At 52.5% G+C, this 17,936-nt stretch overlaps 1 protein-coding gene across 4 annotated transcripts in view; it reads right to left on the reverse strand.

The window, feature by feature from the left end:
- SIPA1L3 (signal induced proliferation associated 1 like 3) overlaps positions 1-17,936 on the reverse strand; it is a 235,714-nt gene that overhangs the window by 32,791 nt on the left and 184,987 nt on the right. For all 4 annotated transcript variants that reach the window (XM_055309713.1, XM_055309710.1, XM_055309712.1 and 1 more), the window contains exons 13-15: positions 14,223-14,350; positions 8,455-8,573; positions 5,833-6,260 (exon numbers count right to left, since the gene is read on the reverse strand). In XM_055309713.1, the coding sequence (XP_055165688.1) occupies positions 5,833-6,260; positions 8,455-8,573; positions 14,223-14,350 (675 nt within the window). The remainder of the gene's footprint in view (positions 1-5,832; positions 6,261-8,454; positions 8,574-14,222; positions 14,351-17,936) is intronic.

A 17,936-nucleotide genomic window follows, 5' to 3' on the forward strand; every position in this document is an offset into this window, starting at 1 on the left:
ACCAAGCTCTAGCCACGTGGAAGCGCTTCCCAGCCAGAAATATTCTAGCCTCAGAGCCTTTGCATTGCTCCCAATTTTCCTTGAGAGGGCTTGGGCTCCTCTCCCAGACTGATTGTGACTCTCCAAGTGGGTCTTGGTCACGTGTGACCCCCATGGACCCCCCAGGCCCTCGCATTACCTTTAAGCATTGTGTCCCCAGAAGGGTATCCCAGAGACTCCCTCCTGGCACAGCACGGGGAAGCAGAGCCACGTGCTTCCTGCCTGGCTATGGCAGCTCCACGTGGAGTGGAGAGCCTCTGACTGCCCCTTCACAGCTCTGACAAATTGTTCTGGAAACCCAGGAAGCTTTGGAGTGTGTGCTGCCTCAGGAGAGGGCGGGGGGCCAGGTGGCTGCCCGCCTGGGATCACTCAGCCCACGGCAGTGCCCACAGCGGGCGCTGGCGCCTGGCAGTGTGCCTGGAAGCTGGGCTCCCATGACGAACGTCTGGGGAGAGAGTCTGCGAAGTCACTGAAATCATCGATGGGCACAAGCTGCTACAGGCTCCAGCAGCTTCCATAGCGGGGCTGGAGCACAGGGAGCGAGTGGGTGGGTGTTTCCCTGTTTGGGCACGGCCTGGCCCGTCCCTCTCCTGGCAGTCCTCGCATTTTGCGGGCAAACTCAATTCTTCTACCCTTCAAATGGTCCAGAGTAATCTTTTTTATTCCCCCCAGAGTAATCTTTTTAAAACATAAGTCAGATTATGCATTCACACGCCTCCCAGGGCTCCCACGTCCCTCAGGAACAAGTCCCTGCAGCTGACTGTGGTCAGTGAGCCTGGCAGCATCGGGCTCTGGCCTGCCTTGCCACACCACGTCCTGCCCCTCTGTCCGCCGTGCCCTGTCCGCTCCTTCCTCTCTGGCCACGTGACCATTTCTTAGGCACGGCACGCGAGTTCACCTTCAGGGTCTGGGCATTTGCCGTTTCCTCTGCCTGGGTTAACCCCTTACTTCCTATAAAATACCAAGTTCTCTGAGAGGCCTTCCTGGCTCTCGGTCCTGTTGGGTGCCCCCACTCCCGGGTGCCCCCCCCCGACCTTATCACCATCCGGCATAGTAGTATCATTGGTTGTTCTGTCGTCAGTTTGTCTTGCTCTCTCTCCAGGAGGATGTCAGCTCCACAAGAGAGACACCTGAGCCCGTTCCCTGCTATGTCACCATGTTTGGAATAGACCCGGGCACACGGTGGGTGCTTCAGTGCTCTGTAAGGATAACATGCCTCTCAGGCTGGGCCTGCCCCGCTGTCCTCTTCTTAGGAACCTCACCACTCCCTGTCTGCAGCACCCTCCTGACTCAGCTCGCTGGCACCGTCCTGGGCCTGGGTCTCCCTCTCTTCCTCCATGTGTCTGAGCAAAGCCACATGCTGACACAGTCACAGCTGCTCTGTCCTCTGGTCCGGGCCCCTTCCTTCTCACTCACATCTCAGCCTCAGCCCTGTCCCTAAGGTCTGCCTCCAGTCCCATCTCCAGCACTATCTTTCAAACCTAAACCTGCCTGTACTACCCTTTCTGCTGAAGTCTCTCTTTGCTGCCCATAGCTCTGAGAATGGAATCTAAACTCTGTACTGTGGCTGACAGGGCCTTGCATGGTCTGGCTTCTGCTGACCTCCCCTAAAACCCTCCCTCTCATCAGCTGCTCCCTCATTTTCTACCTTTGAGCCAAGGAGCCTGTGTTCAGCGACCTGATGGCATCCACCCTTTCTACCTCAGGGCCTTTGCACACGCCACTCCCTTTCAGAGAAGTTCAGTAATTTGGCCAAGGCCACACAGCCAAGGCAAGGCAGAGGGAGGTCCACGCTCTCATCTACCATGTAGACATTTCCTTAAATCAACTCATTTAATTTTCCTTAACTTGTCCAAGACGGTATCTGTAAAAGCCGGGGATGGATGGGTAACGCTTTCCTAATACTCATTAAAGCAAACATATATCCATTAAAAAAAAAAAAAACCCATTTTCCTCCTGTACCACCCAAAGCACCTCGAGCACCCCATTTTGGGAAATGCTGTTCCACACTAGAGCCTGGTACCTATGCCTTTCATAGGTACACCCTTTCCACATCCCATCTTTTCCATTCTTTTAAAGACTGATTTATTTATTATTTTAGTGAGGGAGAGGGGCAGGGGCAGGGGCAGAGGGAGAAAGAGAATCTTAAGCAAACTCCCCGCTGAGGGCAGAAATTGACACAAGGCTTAATCTCTCAACTCTGAGATTATGACCCGAGCCAAAATCAAGAGTTGGATGCTTAACTGACTGAGCCACCCAGGCACCACCCTCTTTTTTTTTAAATTGCATAATAGCTCACATGTAGTAAAGTGTATAAAACATATACGTTTAACTTAAGAAATTATCACAAAGCAGACACCATGTAAGCAGTTATGTGGTCAAGAATATATCACCAGCCCTTCAGGAACCACTCACCTGCTGCCTCCTCCTTAGTGCTTTTTATCTTTGCACAAACCCCTCCTCACAGAAACCACCTTTGCCCCTCAGGCTAGATTAGCCATTCCCTCCAGCCCTGCACTACATCCACCCTCAGATCCCAGTGGGTCTCTTCTCCCCAGGCTTTTCCCTCCTCTCACCTGTCTCCCTGGTGCTTGGTCAGTGTTAGGACAGCAGGGGCCCCGCCTGCCTGCAGCACCCAGTGGAGGGCCGGGTACACAATGGGCACTCACTGTGCAAACACACACAGGTGCTCTGCCATGAAGTTCTGCGGAAGTAGAGCCAAGGATGGCTCTGGTGCATGCATGCCTGCCCTGGAGGAGCTCAGCTGGGCAGCAGGCTGTCATTCCAGCTTTGCCCAAGGATGCAGACTAATGACAGGGGATGCAGAAGGCTGGGGGGCTGCCCGGTGCAAGGGGCAGTGTGACCGGAGGCAGGGGGAGGCACATGTGGGCCTCTTGGGCGCAGGTGTCAGTGACTGTCTGGGAACTTGCCCTGTAGAGATGGTCAGGTTGTGGGAGGGCCACAGCAAAGTGAGGCCACAGTGGGACTTGCACATCTTCTCTGTCTGGGACACTCTACTCTCCTAGTCCTCCTGGTTATAGGAAAGCCCCTTCCCCCATGGGGTCTGGCCCCTCCTTTGGGCTCCCACATCCCAGATGCTTCCCTCATCTTGGCAATGACCACTCTGGGCTGCCATTGTCTGGGGATGGGTTTGTCTCCCCGTTGGGACTCTGAGCCCTGAGACGTCAGGCCTGGGGCTGTCTCAGCTGAAGGGCTGTCCCAGCACTGCCTGTAACTGGCAACGCCCAGGAGAAATTCTGATTTAGTTTTAGAACAATCCCCTGTGATTTTGACAACAGTCAGGCTTAAGGTCTATTGCCTGGTCCTGTGCTCAGAGTCCTACAAACATTAGCTAATTCAATCTTCATATCCCTAGGAGGCAGGTATGTGATTTATTCCCCACTTTACAGATGAGGAAACTGAGGCCCAGAGAAGTTCAGTAATTTGGCCAAGGCCACACAGCCAAGGCAAGGCAGAGGGAGGGCTTGAACCCTGGTGGAGGTCCACGCTCTCATCTACCATGTAGACATTTCCTTAAATCAACTCATTTAATTTTCCTTAACTTGTCCAAGACGGTATCTGTAAAAGCCGGGGATGGATGGGTAACGCTTTCCTAATACTCATTAAAGCAAACATATATCCATTAAAAAAAAAAAAACCCATTTTCCTCCTGTATCACCCAAAGCACCTCGAGCACCCCATTTTGGGAAATGCTGTTCCACACTAGAGCCTGGTTGCCTAGGAGAAAACTTGGGGAAGCAGCTTAATGAGTAGATAAGAATGATTTGCAATTAGCATCAATTGTCTGTATGCAAATTAAAGCTCCCAACCGCAGGGCCCTCTTTTGTAGTGGGTTCCTCTCCCATTTTATTTCCTTCATTTCTGGGTTCAGCAAATCCTTCTCTCAGACACAGGGTAATTTCATATCCACCCCCTGGCTTCAGCCACAGTCTACTCCCCAGCGCTGCTGCCTTTCTAACACAGATTTCAAAACCCTGCAGTTACCCAGATTTACTAACATGGCCCTATGCCCAGCACAGGGCCTAGGAGGGTCGAGATCTGGGACCCCCAGGGCACCCAGGACTCTGCTGGCGCAGAGCCCTTCTCAGTGGGCACACTTTGACATTTGTCTCAGTGATGGCCTGATTGTCGTCCGCCTCCCTCAACTGATATGGGTGAGAAGGGGTGTGGGACTCCTGCATTTGCTCATCTTTCCCCAGCTTCCAGCCCAGTGGTCTGTGGCATAACAGATCCCTAAGAAATATCTGTTAGTGAGATGAATGGATAGATATATGGATGAAGGAGCTGGTCAAAAGTCTGAGAGTTTGAATGATTGAGAACCACCTGCCTGGCGGTGCAGGCTAAGCCAGAGGCTAAGCTCAGTGGGATTCATGCTCTCACCATCTTCACCCTTCTGGGCTGCTGACTCAGGGAGGTCCAGGACCAAGGGCCGGGGTGGAGGGGCACCCACAACACAGGCACTCTCAAACACAGCAGTTCCCAAATCTGTCAGGGAACCACTGCTAAGTCATGAGATCATTTAAGGAGGTATGGAGACGTACTCACACTCTCAACATATGAGACCACATCAGAGCGCTTCACACAGTCAGGCTAAGTACTGTTTGGAGGCACTTTTGCTTCGCTTTTAAACACAGCTATTTCTGCATAGACACAGATGAAAGTCCACTGTAGGCTGTGGTCAAAGTCTGGGGCCACTGCCTGGGTGCATGAGTCCTGGCAAAGGCATCAGGAAACCAAAGGGGAGGAGGACCCCCCCCCCCCGCCCCCATAGGGGTCCTGGGCCAGCCCCTGCTCAGGTGTGGTCAGGGAAGGGGAGGAAGGCTGTGCACAGGGGATGCAGCACAGTAATTCCTGCCTGGGGCCACAGACCTCAAGGGGGCACGTGTACTGGAACCTCAAGAACCCTGTGAGTGCAGAACCATTTTTCTACCTCTATGCATTCTTCTGGGTGACGATTCTTGGCTTTTGTCAGATGCTCAACTATATGCAGTCTAGGCCCCAGAATGATGGCTCACTGATGCCAGTTCTTTCTCGCTTACTCCCCTGCCTGCCTCTCCACGAGTGCTTCTTAAAGTGTGGTCCCCGCACCAGCATCCTCATCACCATCTACCAGAAACTTTAAAAAATGTATATTCTTTAAAAAATGCCTATGACTTCCTTCAGCCTGTTTGCTCAAGGGGCTCTGGGAAAGCTTTTGGTTTCTTCAGAGAAAGGGAGCTTCAAGAAGAAGCAATCTTCCTTGGTTCTCTGACCGGACGGGGTGCCCCAGGGGCACCACAGCCATCTCAGAGGAGGAAGCTGCAGGCCTTCCCAGAGCTGCTGTACTAGCTGAGCTCTGCCCTCTGTGGAGTTCACATCAGGAGACTATTAAACCTCTATTTGTTTAAGCCACTTGAAGGTCAGTTTTCCTGTTAATTCCAGCCAAAGGCACTCCTAACAACGTTACCCTCAGGAAGCATAAAACCACTAGTCTCAGCAGAGAGAGCAGGAAAGAGAGACAGAGGGTCAGAGTAAACCAGAGACAGATGAAAGCCAGGCAGGGGTTTCTTTCCCTTTACCCCGGATACCTGCGGCCGGATGATGTGGGCAGTATGGGCGGGGGGGGGGGGGGGTTAAGTCTACAAGCCTCTTAACTTTGTAAGCAAGCTAGTGTGTAAGCACACCTGTCCAAGAGCCTGTGTGTAGGGAGGGGAACCGCACTGTTGGGGCTGTAGGGGAAGCAGAAGGCAGTCAGGACTCCCTGAAGGACCGGGGTAAGGAGTGGGGTCTTACCTGGGCTGCCTGGGTGGGTCACGGCTACCCCCCGCCAGGCCCGTAGGTGTGCTGGAGCCTGAGGAGTACAACTTCGGGCGGTAGCCCTTGGCTTGGCCAGCAACCGCCGGGGCTGGTGAGACCTCCCGCCGTCTGTCTGTGTGGTGGGACCGCCCGGCGGCCTCACGTCCGCCCCCACAGAGGCCCATGCTTCCCGGGGGCTTGTGTGGCTTGGTCTGCCGGGGCACCTTGGCCAGGGACATGCAGCTGGGGCTGGAGGTGTACAGGGTGGTGTCAATGCCGCTGTCGCTGGAGCCACCCTTGGAGAGGGGGTCTTGCTCTGGCTCCAGGGGGTCCAGGGGGTCCAACCAGCGGTCGTCACTGTGGCTGCTGGATGCGTTGCTGGAGAGGGTGTTGCTGCTGGAGTGACTGGAGTAGGGAGGCTCCCCCTGAAAGGCGAGATATGTGTGTCATCCTCAACTTCACAGTGGGCACGGACCTCCCCTCCCTGCGTCCTCCCCATACCTAAGCTCTGGCTCCCTCACTGATTGGCCACAGTACCTCGGATGAGCGGGATAGCTCTCCTGTGCCTCAGTTTCCACATCTGTAAAACTGGGTGGTTGATAACTCACAGGGATATGGGCAAGGTGCTGCCCACGGTGCAGGCTTGACACATACAAAGCTGCGCTCCTGGCCTTCTCCCAGATCCGCCACTTCCCCCTCGATAAAGGCACCTCCATCCCTTCAGCTGCCCCACATGAGAGCCTTGGAGTCACCCTGGACCCTGCTTCTGTTCTCACACCCACATCCAGACCAACAGCAAATCCTGTGGACTGCATCTTCAAGAGATCCAGGACCTGCCACTCGTCCTCCACGACCCCACCCTGGGGCTGTCTGCCAGACCTCCCCCTGCATCATGGCAGCAGCCTCCTCCCTGGTCCTGCTGTCCCCAGTGTGCTCCCCGCAGGCAGCTAGAGGGAGGCTGTGAGCACCTGCACCATTTCATGTCCCTTCCCTGCTTAGACCCTTAGTATGGCTCCATTTCAGTCACAGGAAAAGCCAGAGTCCTCCAGGAGGCCGGGGGTGGTTGGGCCCCAGTGGTTGGGCCCACGTTCTGGCCTCTGACCTCATCTGTCCCTCGCCTTGATTGCTCTGCTCCAGCCAAATGGGCCTCCTCACTGTTCCCCGCACCTGTCAGGAATCTCCCTACCTCAGGGCCTTGGCACTGAGGCCTTGGTTATTCCTTCTGCCTGGAATGCTCTGCCCGAAGGAGTTTTCACTACTGCCCCTTACTTCACTCAGGCCTTCAGTCACCTCCCCAGAGGCCTTCCCTGACCACCTCACCCTAACACAGCAGCACCCATACTCTCTTCTCTCTGAACTGTGCTTTGTTTTTATTTCACAGCAAAGACCAGTTCCTGGTGTTATAGAACCTGTGTGTTCATCTGCTTCCTGCTTCTTGCCCACTGGGATGCCGGCTTTGTGAGCACAGAGGCTCATCTGTCCCCTCCACCACTGGGGTCCCAGGGGCCGGGCACATCGTAAGGGCCCCTCAAACTCCCGTTGAGTGAAGGGATGCAGGCAGCCTGCTGAATGCTCAAAACAACCTACAACCTACTTTTCCCAGGCACATAGGGCTCCAGCTTCCCTTGCACTGTGATATGGCCACGTGATGGAGTTTTAATATGTGATGGCCAGTGCAATGTAAGTGGAGATGATTCATGTAATTTCCAGGCCTGGGCCAGAGAGACTTCCCACATGATCCTCTCTTCTTCCCTCCCACCCCAACCTGCTGGAAAGAGGCAGGGACCCAGCAGAGGTCTGAAACCTGGGTTCCAGAATCATGAAACCCAGGAAAGAGGCTCACTGAACACCACATTCAATTGTTGTATGAGGGAAACAGACTTCTACTGAGCAAGGTCACTGAGATTTGGGGACTGTCTCTTATAGCAGTTAACTTATTCCCACAGGCGACCCAGTGTGATGGCAATAGCGGGAGGGCCTTTGGGAGGTGATTAGGTTATGGAAGTGGAACCCTCATGAAGAGGATTATAAAATCTCTATTTACATATTTATCTCTCTATATTTACATATTCCTCATGAGTGGGATTATTAAAACCATGTATAGTATATACAGTTATTCCCTTATACAGGAGACCCCAGGGAGCTCCCTCATCCCTTCCACCACATGAAGTAAGGAGGCCATCTATGAAGTAGGAAGTGGGTCTTCACCAGAGTCCTGATCTTGGACTTTCCGGCTTCCAGAAGTGTGAGAAATAAATTTGTTTTAAGTCACTCAGTCTTCAGTATTTTTGTTACACCAGCCTGAGCTGGTGAAGACTCCGAGCCAACCTTGACCAGGTAATAATCGGGAAACTGCAGCACAAGGAAGTGCAGGGATTTGCTCATGATGACCTGGTCAGTGAGGGCTGGAGCCTGGCTGTGCATCTGGCTGGTTCTAGACCAAGCAGTTGGCCCCTCTGCTAGAGCAGAGGACGGCAAAGGTAGAGGATGTGCTCACATGTGATGTTCAGAGGCCCACACCCAGGTGAAACTGCCCAGCACACAGCAGTCAGGGAGGCGAAGCAGCTGGCTCCGGCAGCCCTGGCTCCCCAGGGTTAGACAGGTGGGGCCCAGACTCACTTTGGAATGCCTGTTGGGGGAATCTTTGCCTGCTGCGTCCTGCCTGGAGGCGTGCTTGCTCCCACTGCTTCCAGCCATGGCTGAGAGCCGGGCCTGGGCGGGCACATGCCACAAAGGCTCTGCAGGAAGACAGGAGACACATCAGTAGTTAGAGGTGACTCAGGCCCTGGCCCGAGTCCACCTGAGGTATCTGGCCCCCAAAATGGTCCCATCCCTCTGTCAGCTTGTCTGCTCAGGTCACACAGGACCACAACCTCATCAATTTATGTCTTGGGGTATAACCTGGGGTATAACAATATGACATGTTAACTAAGCACTTAGTATGTGTCAGACACTATTCTAGTGCTTTACATGGGTTAATTCATTGAAGCTGTAGGGACCATCCTCCATCATCACTCCCAGAGAGGCCTGGACACATTTTCATCCTTACTGGCCTGTTCATTTCCTTTTTCCATTTTCCCATAGGATTGATGTCTTTTATCTTATTGCTGAGTGGAGTTCTTTATATATACAAGGTAGTAATCCTTTGCTGGTTAAACGTTCATAACTCATTTTGTTAAACAAAAATGGAATCACACTAAGCACTGTCCTACAATGTGACTTTTCACTTCATGTTACACTTACCTTTCATTTTATATCCTCCTAATACATCTTCACAAAATTGAATATAAAGTCATTTTTTTAAGATTTATTTATTATTCATGAAAGACACAGACTGAGAGAGAGAGGCAGAGACACAGGCAGAGGGAGAAGCAGGCTCCTCTTAGGGAGCCCGATGTGGGACTTGATCCTGGATCCCGGGATCATGACCTGAGCTGAAGGTAGGCGCCCAACCACTGAGCCACTCAGGCGTCCCATAAAGTCATGTTTTTAACAGCTGTATAGCATCCGGTCATGTGAACAGATGTCACTTTTAAACCAGTTTCCTACTGATGGACACTTAGATTATTTTCGAGTCTTCCTTACCACATTGTTTGGGTGGCTTTCCCTCTACATGTAGCCTTGACCAAGTGTGGGACTGTGTTGGGACAGGACTCCGCAACTGGAGTTTGTGGTCCCAGGTAAAATAGGTTTAAAATTGTGATGGCTGGTGTGGGGTGTGAATGAGTCTAAATTTCCAGGTAGTCAATATGCCTGAACTCAGCAACTGATCTTAAACACACACAAAAAACCCCAAAGTACAACTGCAGTGGAGGGCTAGTTAGTATCTATCAAACACAAATGCACTAACAGGAGACAGAGGACCAGAACCCTGGTGGTCTAACCCCAGGGCTCACACACTTTTGATCACTGCTGTATTAAAAATAATTATAATAAAGATGACTATAATGCACTTGACCTGTGTTAGGTTTTACTAGAACATTACCTTGTTGAATCCTCCTAGTAATAGGTTGAGGGGGATATTATACCACTTCCAAAAGATGAAGAATATCAAGACTCAGAGAGGTTAAGTACCTGGTCCGAGGTCCCAGAGAAAGGCCCTCAGACTTGTGCTGTCCACTCTTGCACCTTCTCCATGTTTCCTCAACAAGGACAACGCTGGCAATGATGGAGAGTATGTGCTTGTGGAACAAGAATCATCATTCTCTTAATGATGGGCTGGGGCCTGTGCTGAGGGCTGGGCAAGGGTGATCTCACTGGACCCCAAAACCGTGCAGGAAGGAGAGACACTTAGGATATCCACCGCAGAAGCGGGATCTGAAGCCAGGACAGATGAGGTCACAGGGCTGACTGTGAACTTCCCACAGGGCCTGTTTGAGCCTGAACTCATGGCCACACACTGCTGCTGCCAGTGCACCAGGGACCCAGGTTCCTGCTGGGGAAGGTTCCTGCTCTGGGTATGCTGAACATGGCTCCCAGGGCCACCACAGAGAACAGCCTGGTTGGCACAGTCAAGGGCGTCACTGTTCCTGTGGTGGCAGGGAGGCTGCCCACTTTACCTACCTCCTCTGCCTCTGGAGATGGTTTTCCTCTGTGGAACATCCTGCAGGCCCAGGAGGTACTAATTTCCTGGGAGGTGGCCAGTTCATGCCGGAGACCAAACCTGCAGCAGCCACATCCAGCCTCAACTACCACCTATCACACTGGTGACTCCCATTTTTCCATCTCTGGCTCAGACCTCTCCTGACTTCAGCCTTGTACATACGGTTGCCTCACAACACCTCCAGCGGGGCGGCTCCTGGGCACCTCCTGCCAAAGCCAACTCCTAATCTTTTTCCCAAATCTGCATCACTCACTGTCTTTCCTGTTCAGTCCATGTGGCTCCATGGTATCACTCTTGGCTCCTCTTGCTCTCATATCCATATAGAGGATCAGGAAATCCTGTCAACTTTACCTTCAAATGACATGCCCATTTAGAACTTGCCTATTACAGTTCTGGAGTCCCGGGATCGAGTCCTGCGTCAGGCTCCAGGCATGGAGCCTGCTTCTCCCTCTGCCTGTGTCTCTGCCTCTCTCTCTACGTCTATCATGAATAAATAAATAAAATCTTAAAAAAAAAAAAAAAAGAACTTGCCTATCTCCCTCACCCCCATCCCCACCCTGCAAGGATCTGCAGTCAGAAGGACCCTATGAACACCAGAGTCAGGTCCCATCTCTCCTTTGGTCAGAAGGACTGAGCTCCTGTCCCACTCCGAGTGAAGGACAGAGTCCTCCCCACATGCTCTGGCCTCATCACCTCCCTGACCTCATCTCCACCACCCTTTCGGCCACACGGCCTCTCTACTGTTCCTCCTGCACCCGCTGCTACCTCTTTGACCTATTCTCTTTCCCCAGAATGTTTTCCTCCTCGCTGACTCCCTTGCGTTTTTCTAACTTTGCCTGAAATGTGATTTGCTCAGAGATTCCCCCAAACCCTGTCCATCTCTCTCAGCATTGTGTTATAGTTTCCACTGGATACTCAGCAGTAATGGTGATCATTTGTCATTGTGTGCCCATCTGTCGGCTCCAAGAAGGCAGGGAACATGCCTGTCTGGCTCACACCATGTGTCCCTGGTGCCCAGTCTGGTGTTTACCATTAGCGACATGTCTAATGAGTGGAGGAATGAAGGACCAGATTCCTCTCCTCCCGGGCTGCCTCAGGGTCCTCAGCTCCGCCCTTAGCAGGTCCTGATACTGAGCTCAACACTGGTTCTTTGGGTCAGTCCCTGTTGACTTCCTGGCTCTCCTGCTTGAATTATCTCCCTTGTCATGCTGGGCATGCGGCAGATATGAACTCGGCTGTGAGAGATATGCTAAACTGTGGCCAGGCACAGACTCGGAGCAGCTGGTGACTCAGGGGCCACCTTCCCAATCTTGGTGCCCTAAAGCTTGAGAAATGCTCACATCCAGCAGGTGAGGGGCTGGATGCTGTGTATGGACAGTGGGGGCTCAGGGGTGCTAGCACCCAACAGGTTTTGGTTCAATCTCAATTGTGCCTCTCACCAGCAGGCACCTCGCACAAGTGACAACCTTCCTGGGCCTCATCTTCCTCATTTGTTTCTTTCTTTAATTTTTTTTTTTTTTTAAATTCATGAGAGACACACAGAGAGAGAGGCAAGGACAGGCAGAGCTCCCCGTGGGGAGCCCGATGTGGAATTCGATCCCAGGACCCCAGGATCACCACCTGAGCCAAAGGCAGATGCTCAACCACTGAGCCACCCAGGCATCCCTCATCTTCCTCATTCCTAAAATGGGGCAGTAAAAAGTGCCCACTACGGCATGTTCCTGAGATGATTAAATAAGAGGGCATGAGAAACACCTAGTACAGCGCCGGGCATATAAGCTCGCAGAACCATACTGCTGTTCTGTGATTGCTATCATCTGATCAGGGCTGGGCCAATCTCCACGTCTGTCAGGGGGCCTGATTCTCCCACTCTGAACTACCTTATCTCTGGGTCTTGAGCACATTCTAGGCTTCATGATGATTTCTAAACACAGACTGCCCTGATTTCTGTGTGTAGGGCACAGGGAGTGTTAAGTCAACTTGTAATAAAGTCCCAAGGAAGTAAAGGAGGAACCAAGTTCTAGGAGACAGAAGAAAGAAGGGAAGGACAATGTGAGTTTCTGTGACACCTTATTTGGGTGAACACTGGAAAAGTCCTCCCCGCCCCGGTTTTACACTTTGGTGTTGTAAGATCGCCAAGCAACACTTCTCTTTTCCTGATCAGGGTAGGGGAAAAAAGATGCAGATCTGCCTGTGTTGCAGCAAAGAGCACAGAACTCCAGGCAGAGGCAGGGAGGATCAGGAGTGCTGAGGAGGGAAGCAAGCCATGTGTGCAGGCCCCAAAGGCAGCAGAAGGGAGGGCAAGGTCGGGAAGGTGACCCGTCTGCCCAAAGTTCAACCATTTTTCCTGGTTTAAGGGAATCGTGGGGTTGGGGTGCCAAGGAACTCCCAGGGACAGGCAACCTCCTCCTTGCCCCAATGTGCCACAGGGAGCTGGTGATGTGCTGATGTGGTCATGCTCTGGAGTTGCCTGGAAGATTCTTGAACATTCTAAGAGGACAGCTCCACATCTCCCCCCTCCAATATCAGTGCTCTTTGACATTTCACTTATTTTCTTTTTTTTGAACCCACCCATTTATCCGGTAATTCTCGGACTTCAAAGGGGCTCCGAGTTTGTTATGTGAAATTGTATGTCAAACATTCATCTAAGTGTGGATTAATCATCTTCCACAAGAGAATAGACAGATAAGAAGATGCTCAGTCTCACCAGGCACATTAAAACCACAAGGCGATGCCACTACGTGCTCACCAGGACAGCCGAAGTGCAAAGGTTGGTGAGGACATGAAGAACTAGACTGTTCCCCTGTCCCTAGTGGGAGCAGGAAATAATTTGTCGCCCTGGGAAAAAGTGTGGCAGCTTCGTATAGGGTTAAACCTGCAACCCAGCAATTCCACCACCAAGCATACGCCCTAGAGAAATGTGAACATGTGCTCATCACAGACAAGTACAAGAATATTCCCAACAGCATGTGGCTAAACAGTCCCAAACTGGAAACAACCCAAATGTCCATCCACACCAGAACGGAGTAATAAACTGTGGGTCATTCATACAACAGAATACTACCCAGAAATCACACCGCTGCATACAACCATGTGGCTGACGCTCAAGAACACGACACTGGGTGACAGAAGCCAGACGTGCACACAGATGCATCTAACCAGCAGGGGTCTGTGTTTCACATACATGGAATTCAAAACGAGGCAGGAAGGAGTGTTTTGGCTGTGAAGAGCAGGCCGGGGTGGCCCGCGGGGGGCGCTGACCGGGAGGGGCCCAGGGTGCTTTCATTTCAGAGGCTGGCCACGCTCAGCCTCGGACCCTGAGTGTGGGGCGTGCGCGTGTTCGTTTTGCATGTTCTCATGCTGGACACTCATGATCTGGGCTCTGGTCTCAGCATGTGCTGTACATCTCTAACGCTGGGAAAAGAGCACAGGAGGGTTTATGCAATGAAAAGCTCCAGAACGCAGTTGGTTCTGCTCCCCTGACAGCACCAGTCATAGTTCGTTTTCAGCTCTTTCCCTGGGAGGTCGCCACCCCCGCACCACACATCTGGACGCTGGCGCCTGCATGAATGCCATCTGCCGATGCCCTGGCGGGATGGAGATAGGATCAGGCTCACCGGTCCCTGCTGCTCTCTGGGGTGACCTCCCTAATCTTACGTGGGGCTCCAACAGCTTTCTTTTGTGTTCTAATCATCACTGGCAGGAGGAGGGGTGACACCTGGCACATTCTAAGAGGTCCTGCTGAGCAAGGCAGGCGGGCACAGCTGGCCTGGGGAGGCCATACCTGGCTTTTGACGCTCCATGGTGCTCTCCTGGCTGGTCAAGCCGCCCGAGGAGGAGTCGCCGCTGGACATCCCATCGTGGCTGAAGTGAGGATCGAAGGACAGCAGTGGGTGTGAGGCGGCTGCATACCTGCAGGGGAGTGAGAGGAGGGCAAGCACAGGGTGAAGTGCGGGTGTGTCAAAAACCACCCGAGCCCGAGACTTGCTCACTGGTGGGTTTTAAATGCACTGGAGGCTCTGCGTGGAGGGGAGGCGAGATGAGTAATCCTGGAAACGTGCTATTAGCTGAGGGTCAGGAATGAGTCTCGCCTGGGAAGCATGCCAGGGAGTGCAGGGCAATGCAGGGTCCTTCAAGGAAGGAGGGGTGGAAGCCACTTGGGTGGAGGCCCTACTGGTAGGTTCCTCGGGGTCCTGTTTCTTGGCTGGGAGATGGGATAAGCTGTTGTGAGCAGCCCCGCCTCCCAGGCCTGTCTTGGGCTGAAGCATCTATAGCTACAGGAGGCCCAGAGCTGACTGACTGATGTCCTGTGTGCCCAATGCTTAGCCAGAGGCTAACACACACACACACACACACACACACACACACACACACACACACACACACAGCTGTGACAGCTGGCCAATAGGCCCGAACTCAGGGCCTGTCCCTCTGCAGGAGAGAAGCCACCTCTTCAGGCTTCAGAATGAGGCAGTGCAGGGCTCGAACCCCAGGGTCATCCCTCATTAGCTGTGTGGCTTTGGGCAAGTGCTCACTCGTCTGGGCTGCAGTTTCTCTATATGAAAAAAATGGGATAATGCCATTTGCTACTTCACAGGGTTGCAGGGTAGATGAAAGACATCCCCTAGACAGAGATTCTCCTGGAGGCTGGCTCTGACCCGCAGGGAGGGCTGAGATCCAGGGGGGGCACAAGGCAGAAGGTTCTTCCTCTGGCCTCACATCCCAGCTACATTGGTTCTATGCCCCAGAATGAATCCTAAGGGTACCTCTAACATCCATCCTATCAGATCAGAGCCAGTCATGACTAAAGCCCTTCTCCCTGCCTGGGGTTGGTTCGGGAAGGCACATGAGGACACAATCTTGGCTGATGTGATGTGAGGATGGGAGAGTTATAAGGATTCTCAGAAAATACTTCCGGCCCTCCACCTGACAAGCACGCAGCAGGATGGCACTTTCTGGCCCCTTGAGATTGGCGGGGTGGGGTCTGGGCCTGGCCTTGTCAATGAGCTGTGAAGGAAGTAACTTGGGGCCGTTGGCTGCTCTGGCAGCGTGGGTCCCCAGGGGGGCCCTACCAACCAGCAGTGGAACTGCAGTGTGGGGGCGAGATACACCTCTGCTGCTTTAAACACCTGACATTTTCAGGTGTTTGTGACTGGCATAAGGGAAGTGTGCTGGGGAGGGCTTCCCGGTTCCTAAGAGAGATGACGAGGAAGGATGGCTTCTCTTCTTCATCTAGGTAGGACTGGATCCAGAGAGAACACCACCAGATGCTGCGGCTCCCCCTGCTACCTGTTTGAGGATGAGGCCAACCCTGAGGGTAGAGGACAAAAGGTGGATGTTGTCAAAATGCTGGATTAACCCTCCCAGGAACCTGACCTACTTCTAAGACTCCTGTGAGATAACAAGTTCCTACAATGCCTGAGCCAGTCAAATTTCAGTTACTTGCAGCCAGAAGCACTCCAGCGACACAAGGCCCCATAGTTCAGGAGAGTTATTTCATCTCCACTAATAAAGCTGATTTTGTGGTTCCCCATTTGGTTCCTTTCGTCTATATTTGCAGCTCTGGATGTCTCCAGGGTCATCCTGCCAGCCTAAAGCCAGGGCTGTTTCTGCAAAGACCAACTCTAAACCCCTCAGCAGCAGAGGGGTGCTCCTCGGGAGCGCTGACTTCCTGAAAACTCATCTCTATCCAGCTGCCAAGAAAATACGTATTATCCCCACCCTCCCAAACCCTGACCTCTAATGCCTCCAAGGAAGGAAGACAGAGCCCAATCAAGAAAAAGTATAGCAGTATCCAATACTGACTTATCAGGCAGCCAAATGCCTGGTGTAATGTGGCTCCATCGTAGTGGGAAATTGGAAGTGTGGATGCGTTTATCCCATTTTCTCAAAATGCCTGCATCAAATCTCGAATCCTGAAGGAAACGTCAGTGGTGGCTGGGGTCAGCCAGAGGGAATTGGAAGGTATGAGTGGAGGCTCCTCCAGGATCTATCATCTGCGTCTGCCTTGGTAACAGAATCCTGGTTGTATCCGGCGCTGCAACGTAACTGGTTAACAGACTGCGCTTCCAGGCCCTCTTGCAGTTCTGGCTCATGATGAAAGTGTCACATGTGACTTCCAGGAAATCTCTGGAAGTGTGCTGTGGGTGTCTCTGCTTCATCAGGTCCTTAAGGCCAAAGCTCCAGCAACAACCTTAAGACCAGTAGGCAACCAGCCAAGGATGGCAGAGCATAGGTGAGGAGGGGCCTGGGTCTCTGACCACGTTGGGGAAGAAAAGAAAGAAAGTGTCTTGTCTGAGTCATTGTTTTTTCTATTCCACAGCTAAACCTAATCCTAACTGACAGACGGCCTGTAGCTGCAAGTGTTTCACCATGCTTCGCCGCTCAGCTACTGTCCTCCACGAAGACAACCTGTGTTTTGTGCAATCACCTAATTCTCTAATGAACCTTGTTAATCCTGATGCGTAAACTAACTGGCCTATGCTGCTCATTCTTTGGGGTTCAGTTATGTCCCCATTGGGGGCCATTTTGATCTCTGCCAAGTGCTAAGTGCTGGTCAAGAGGACAGGAAATCTGGATGCGCCAGTATCTTACCAGGCACGGCTCCGGGGAAAAATCTCCGGAAGAAGAGATCAGAGCTATCCTCAAACCCATTTGAGAAATGTTTAAGTCTTCTATTTTTTTCTTGGAAGATGACATCACTTTAAAGATAAACGACTGAGCTTGGGTGAAAGACTCACTTGCTATAGTTTTCGGGCATCTTCAGGCAGAAGCTGCTGTGCCCAGAGCTGGGGGCCATGAGGGGAGGGCGTGCGGGTCAGCAGGGTCAGGTTGATGGGACGGGGCTTGGAGCTTCCTCCGCGGCCACAGAGGAAAGTACAGAGACAGATGTGAACGTGGGCACGAGCCTCTCCGAGGGGAGGGCTCCAGCCTGCTGTGCCAGTCTCCTACATCGATTGATGCAACAAGGCATGGGTGAATTCCAAGACGACTGGGGAGTGCGTGGACAATGTCACCATTACTGGCTGCCACACTGACCACCAGGACCATCTTTGCTGGTTAAGCACAGGTTCCCCTGTGGGGGCCATCCCTCAGCCACTGTGACTTGAGTAACTCCTCATAGTTTAAGACAGCCATGCGGGGCAGCCCGGGTGGCTCAGCGGTTTAGCGTTGCCTTCAGCCCAGGGTATGATCCTAGAGACCCGGGATTGAGTCCCACGTCAGGCTCCCCGCGTGGAGCCTGCTTCTCCTTCTGCTTGTGTCTCTGCCTCTCTCTCTCTCTCTCTCTCTCTCTCTCCCTGTCTCTCATGAATAAATAAAATCTTAAAAAAAAAAAAAAAAAAAGACAGCCATGCGGGTCCACTGTGACCTGCCAGGGGTGGGTTCAAGGGAAGGCAAATGACCCAGCTCCTTTTCTCTTAAAAACAGAGAAGCTCTTCCCTCTTTTTCTCTGCGAGGAACTGATTTTGCTTGAGGCCATGACAGCCAGGTCCCTGAG

Source organism: Nyctereutes procyonoides, unplaced genomic scaffold (genome assembly GCF_905146905.1).
Source record: "Nyctereutes procyonoides isolate TBG_1078 unplaced genomic scaffold, NYPRO_anot_genome, whole genome shotgun sequence".
Lineage (NCBI taxonomy): Eukaryota > Metazoa > Chordata > Mammalia > Carnivora > Canidae > Nyctereutes > Nyctereutes procyonoides.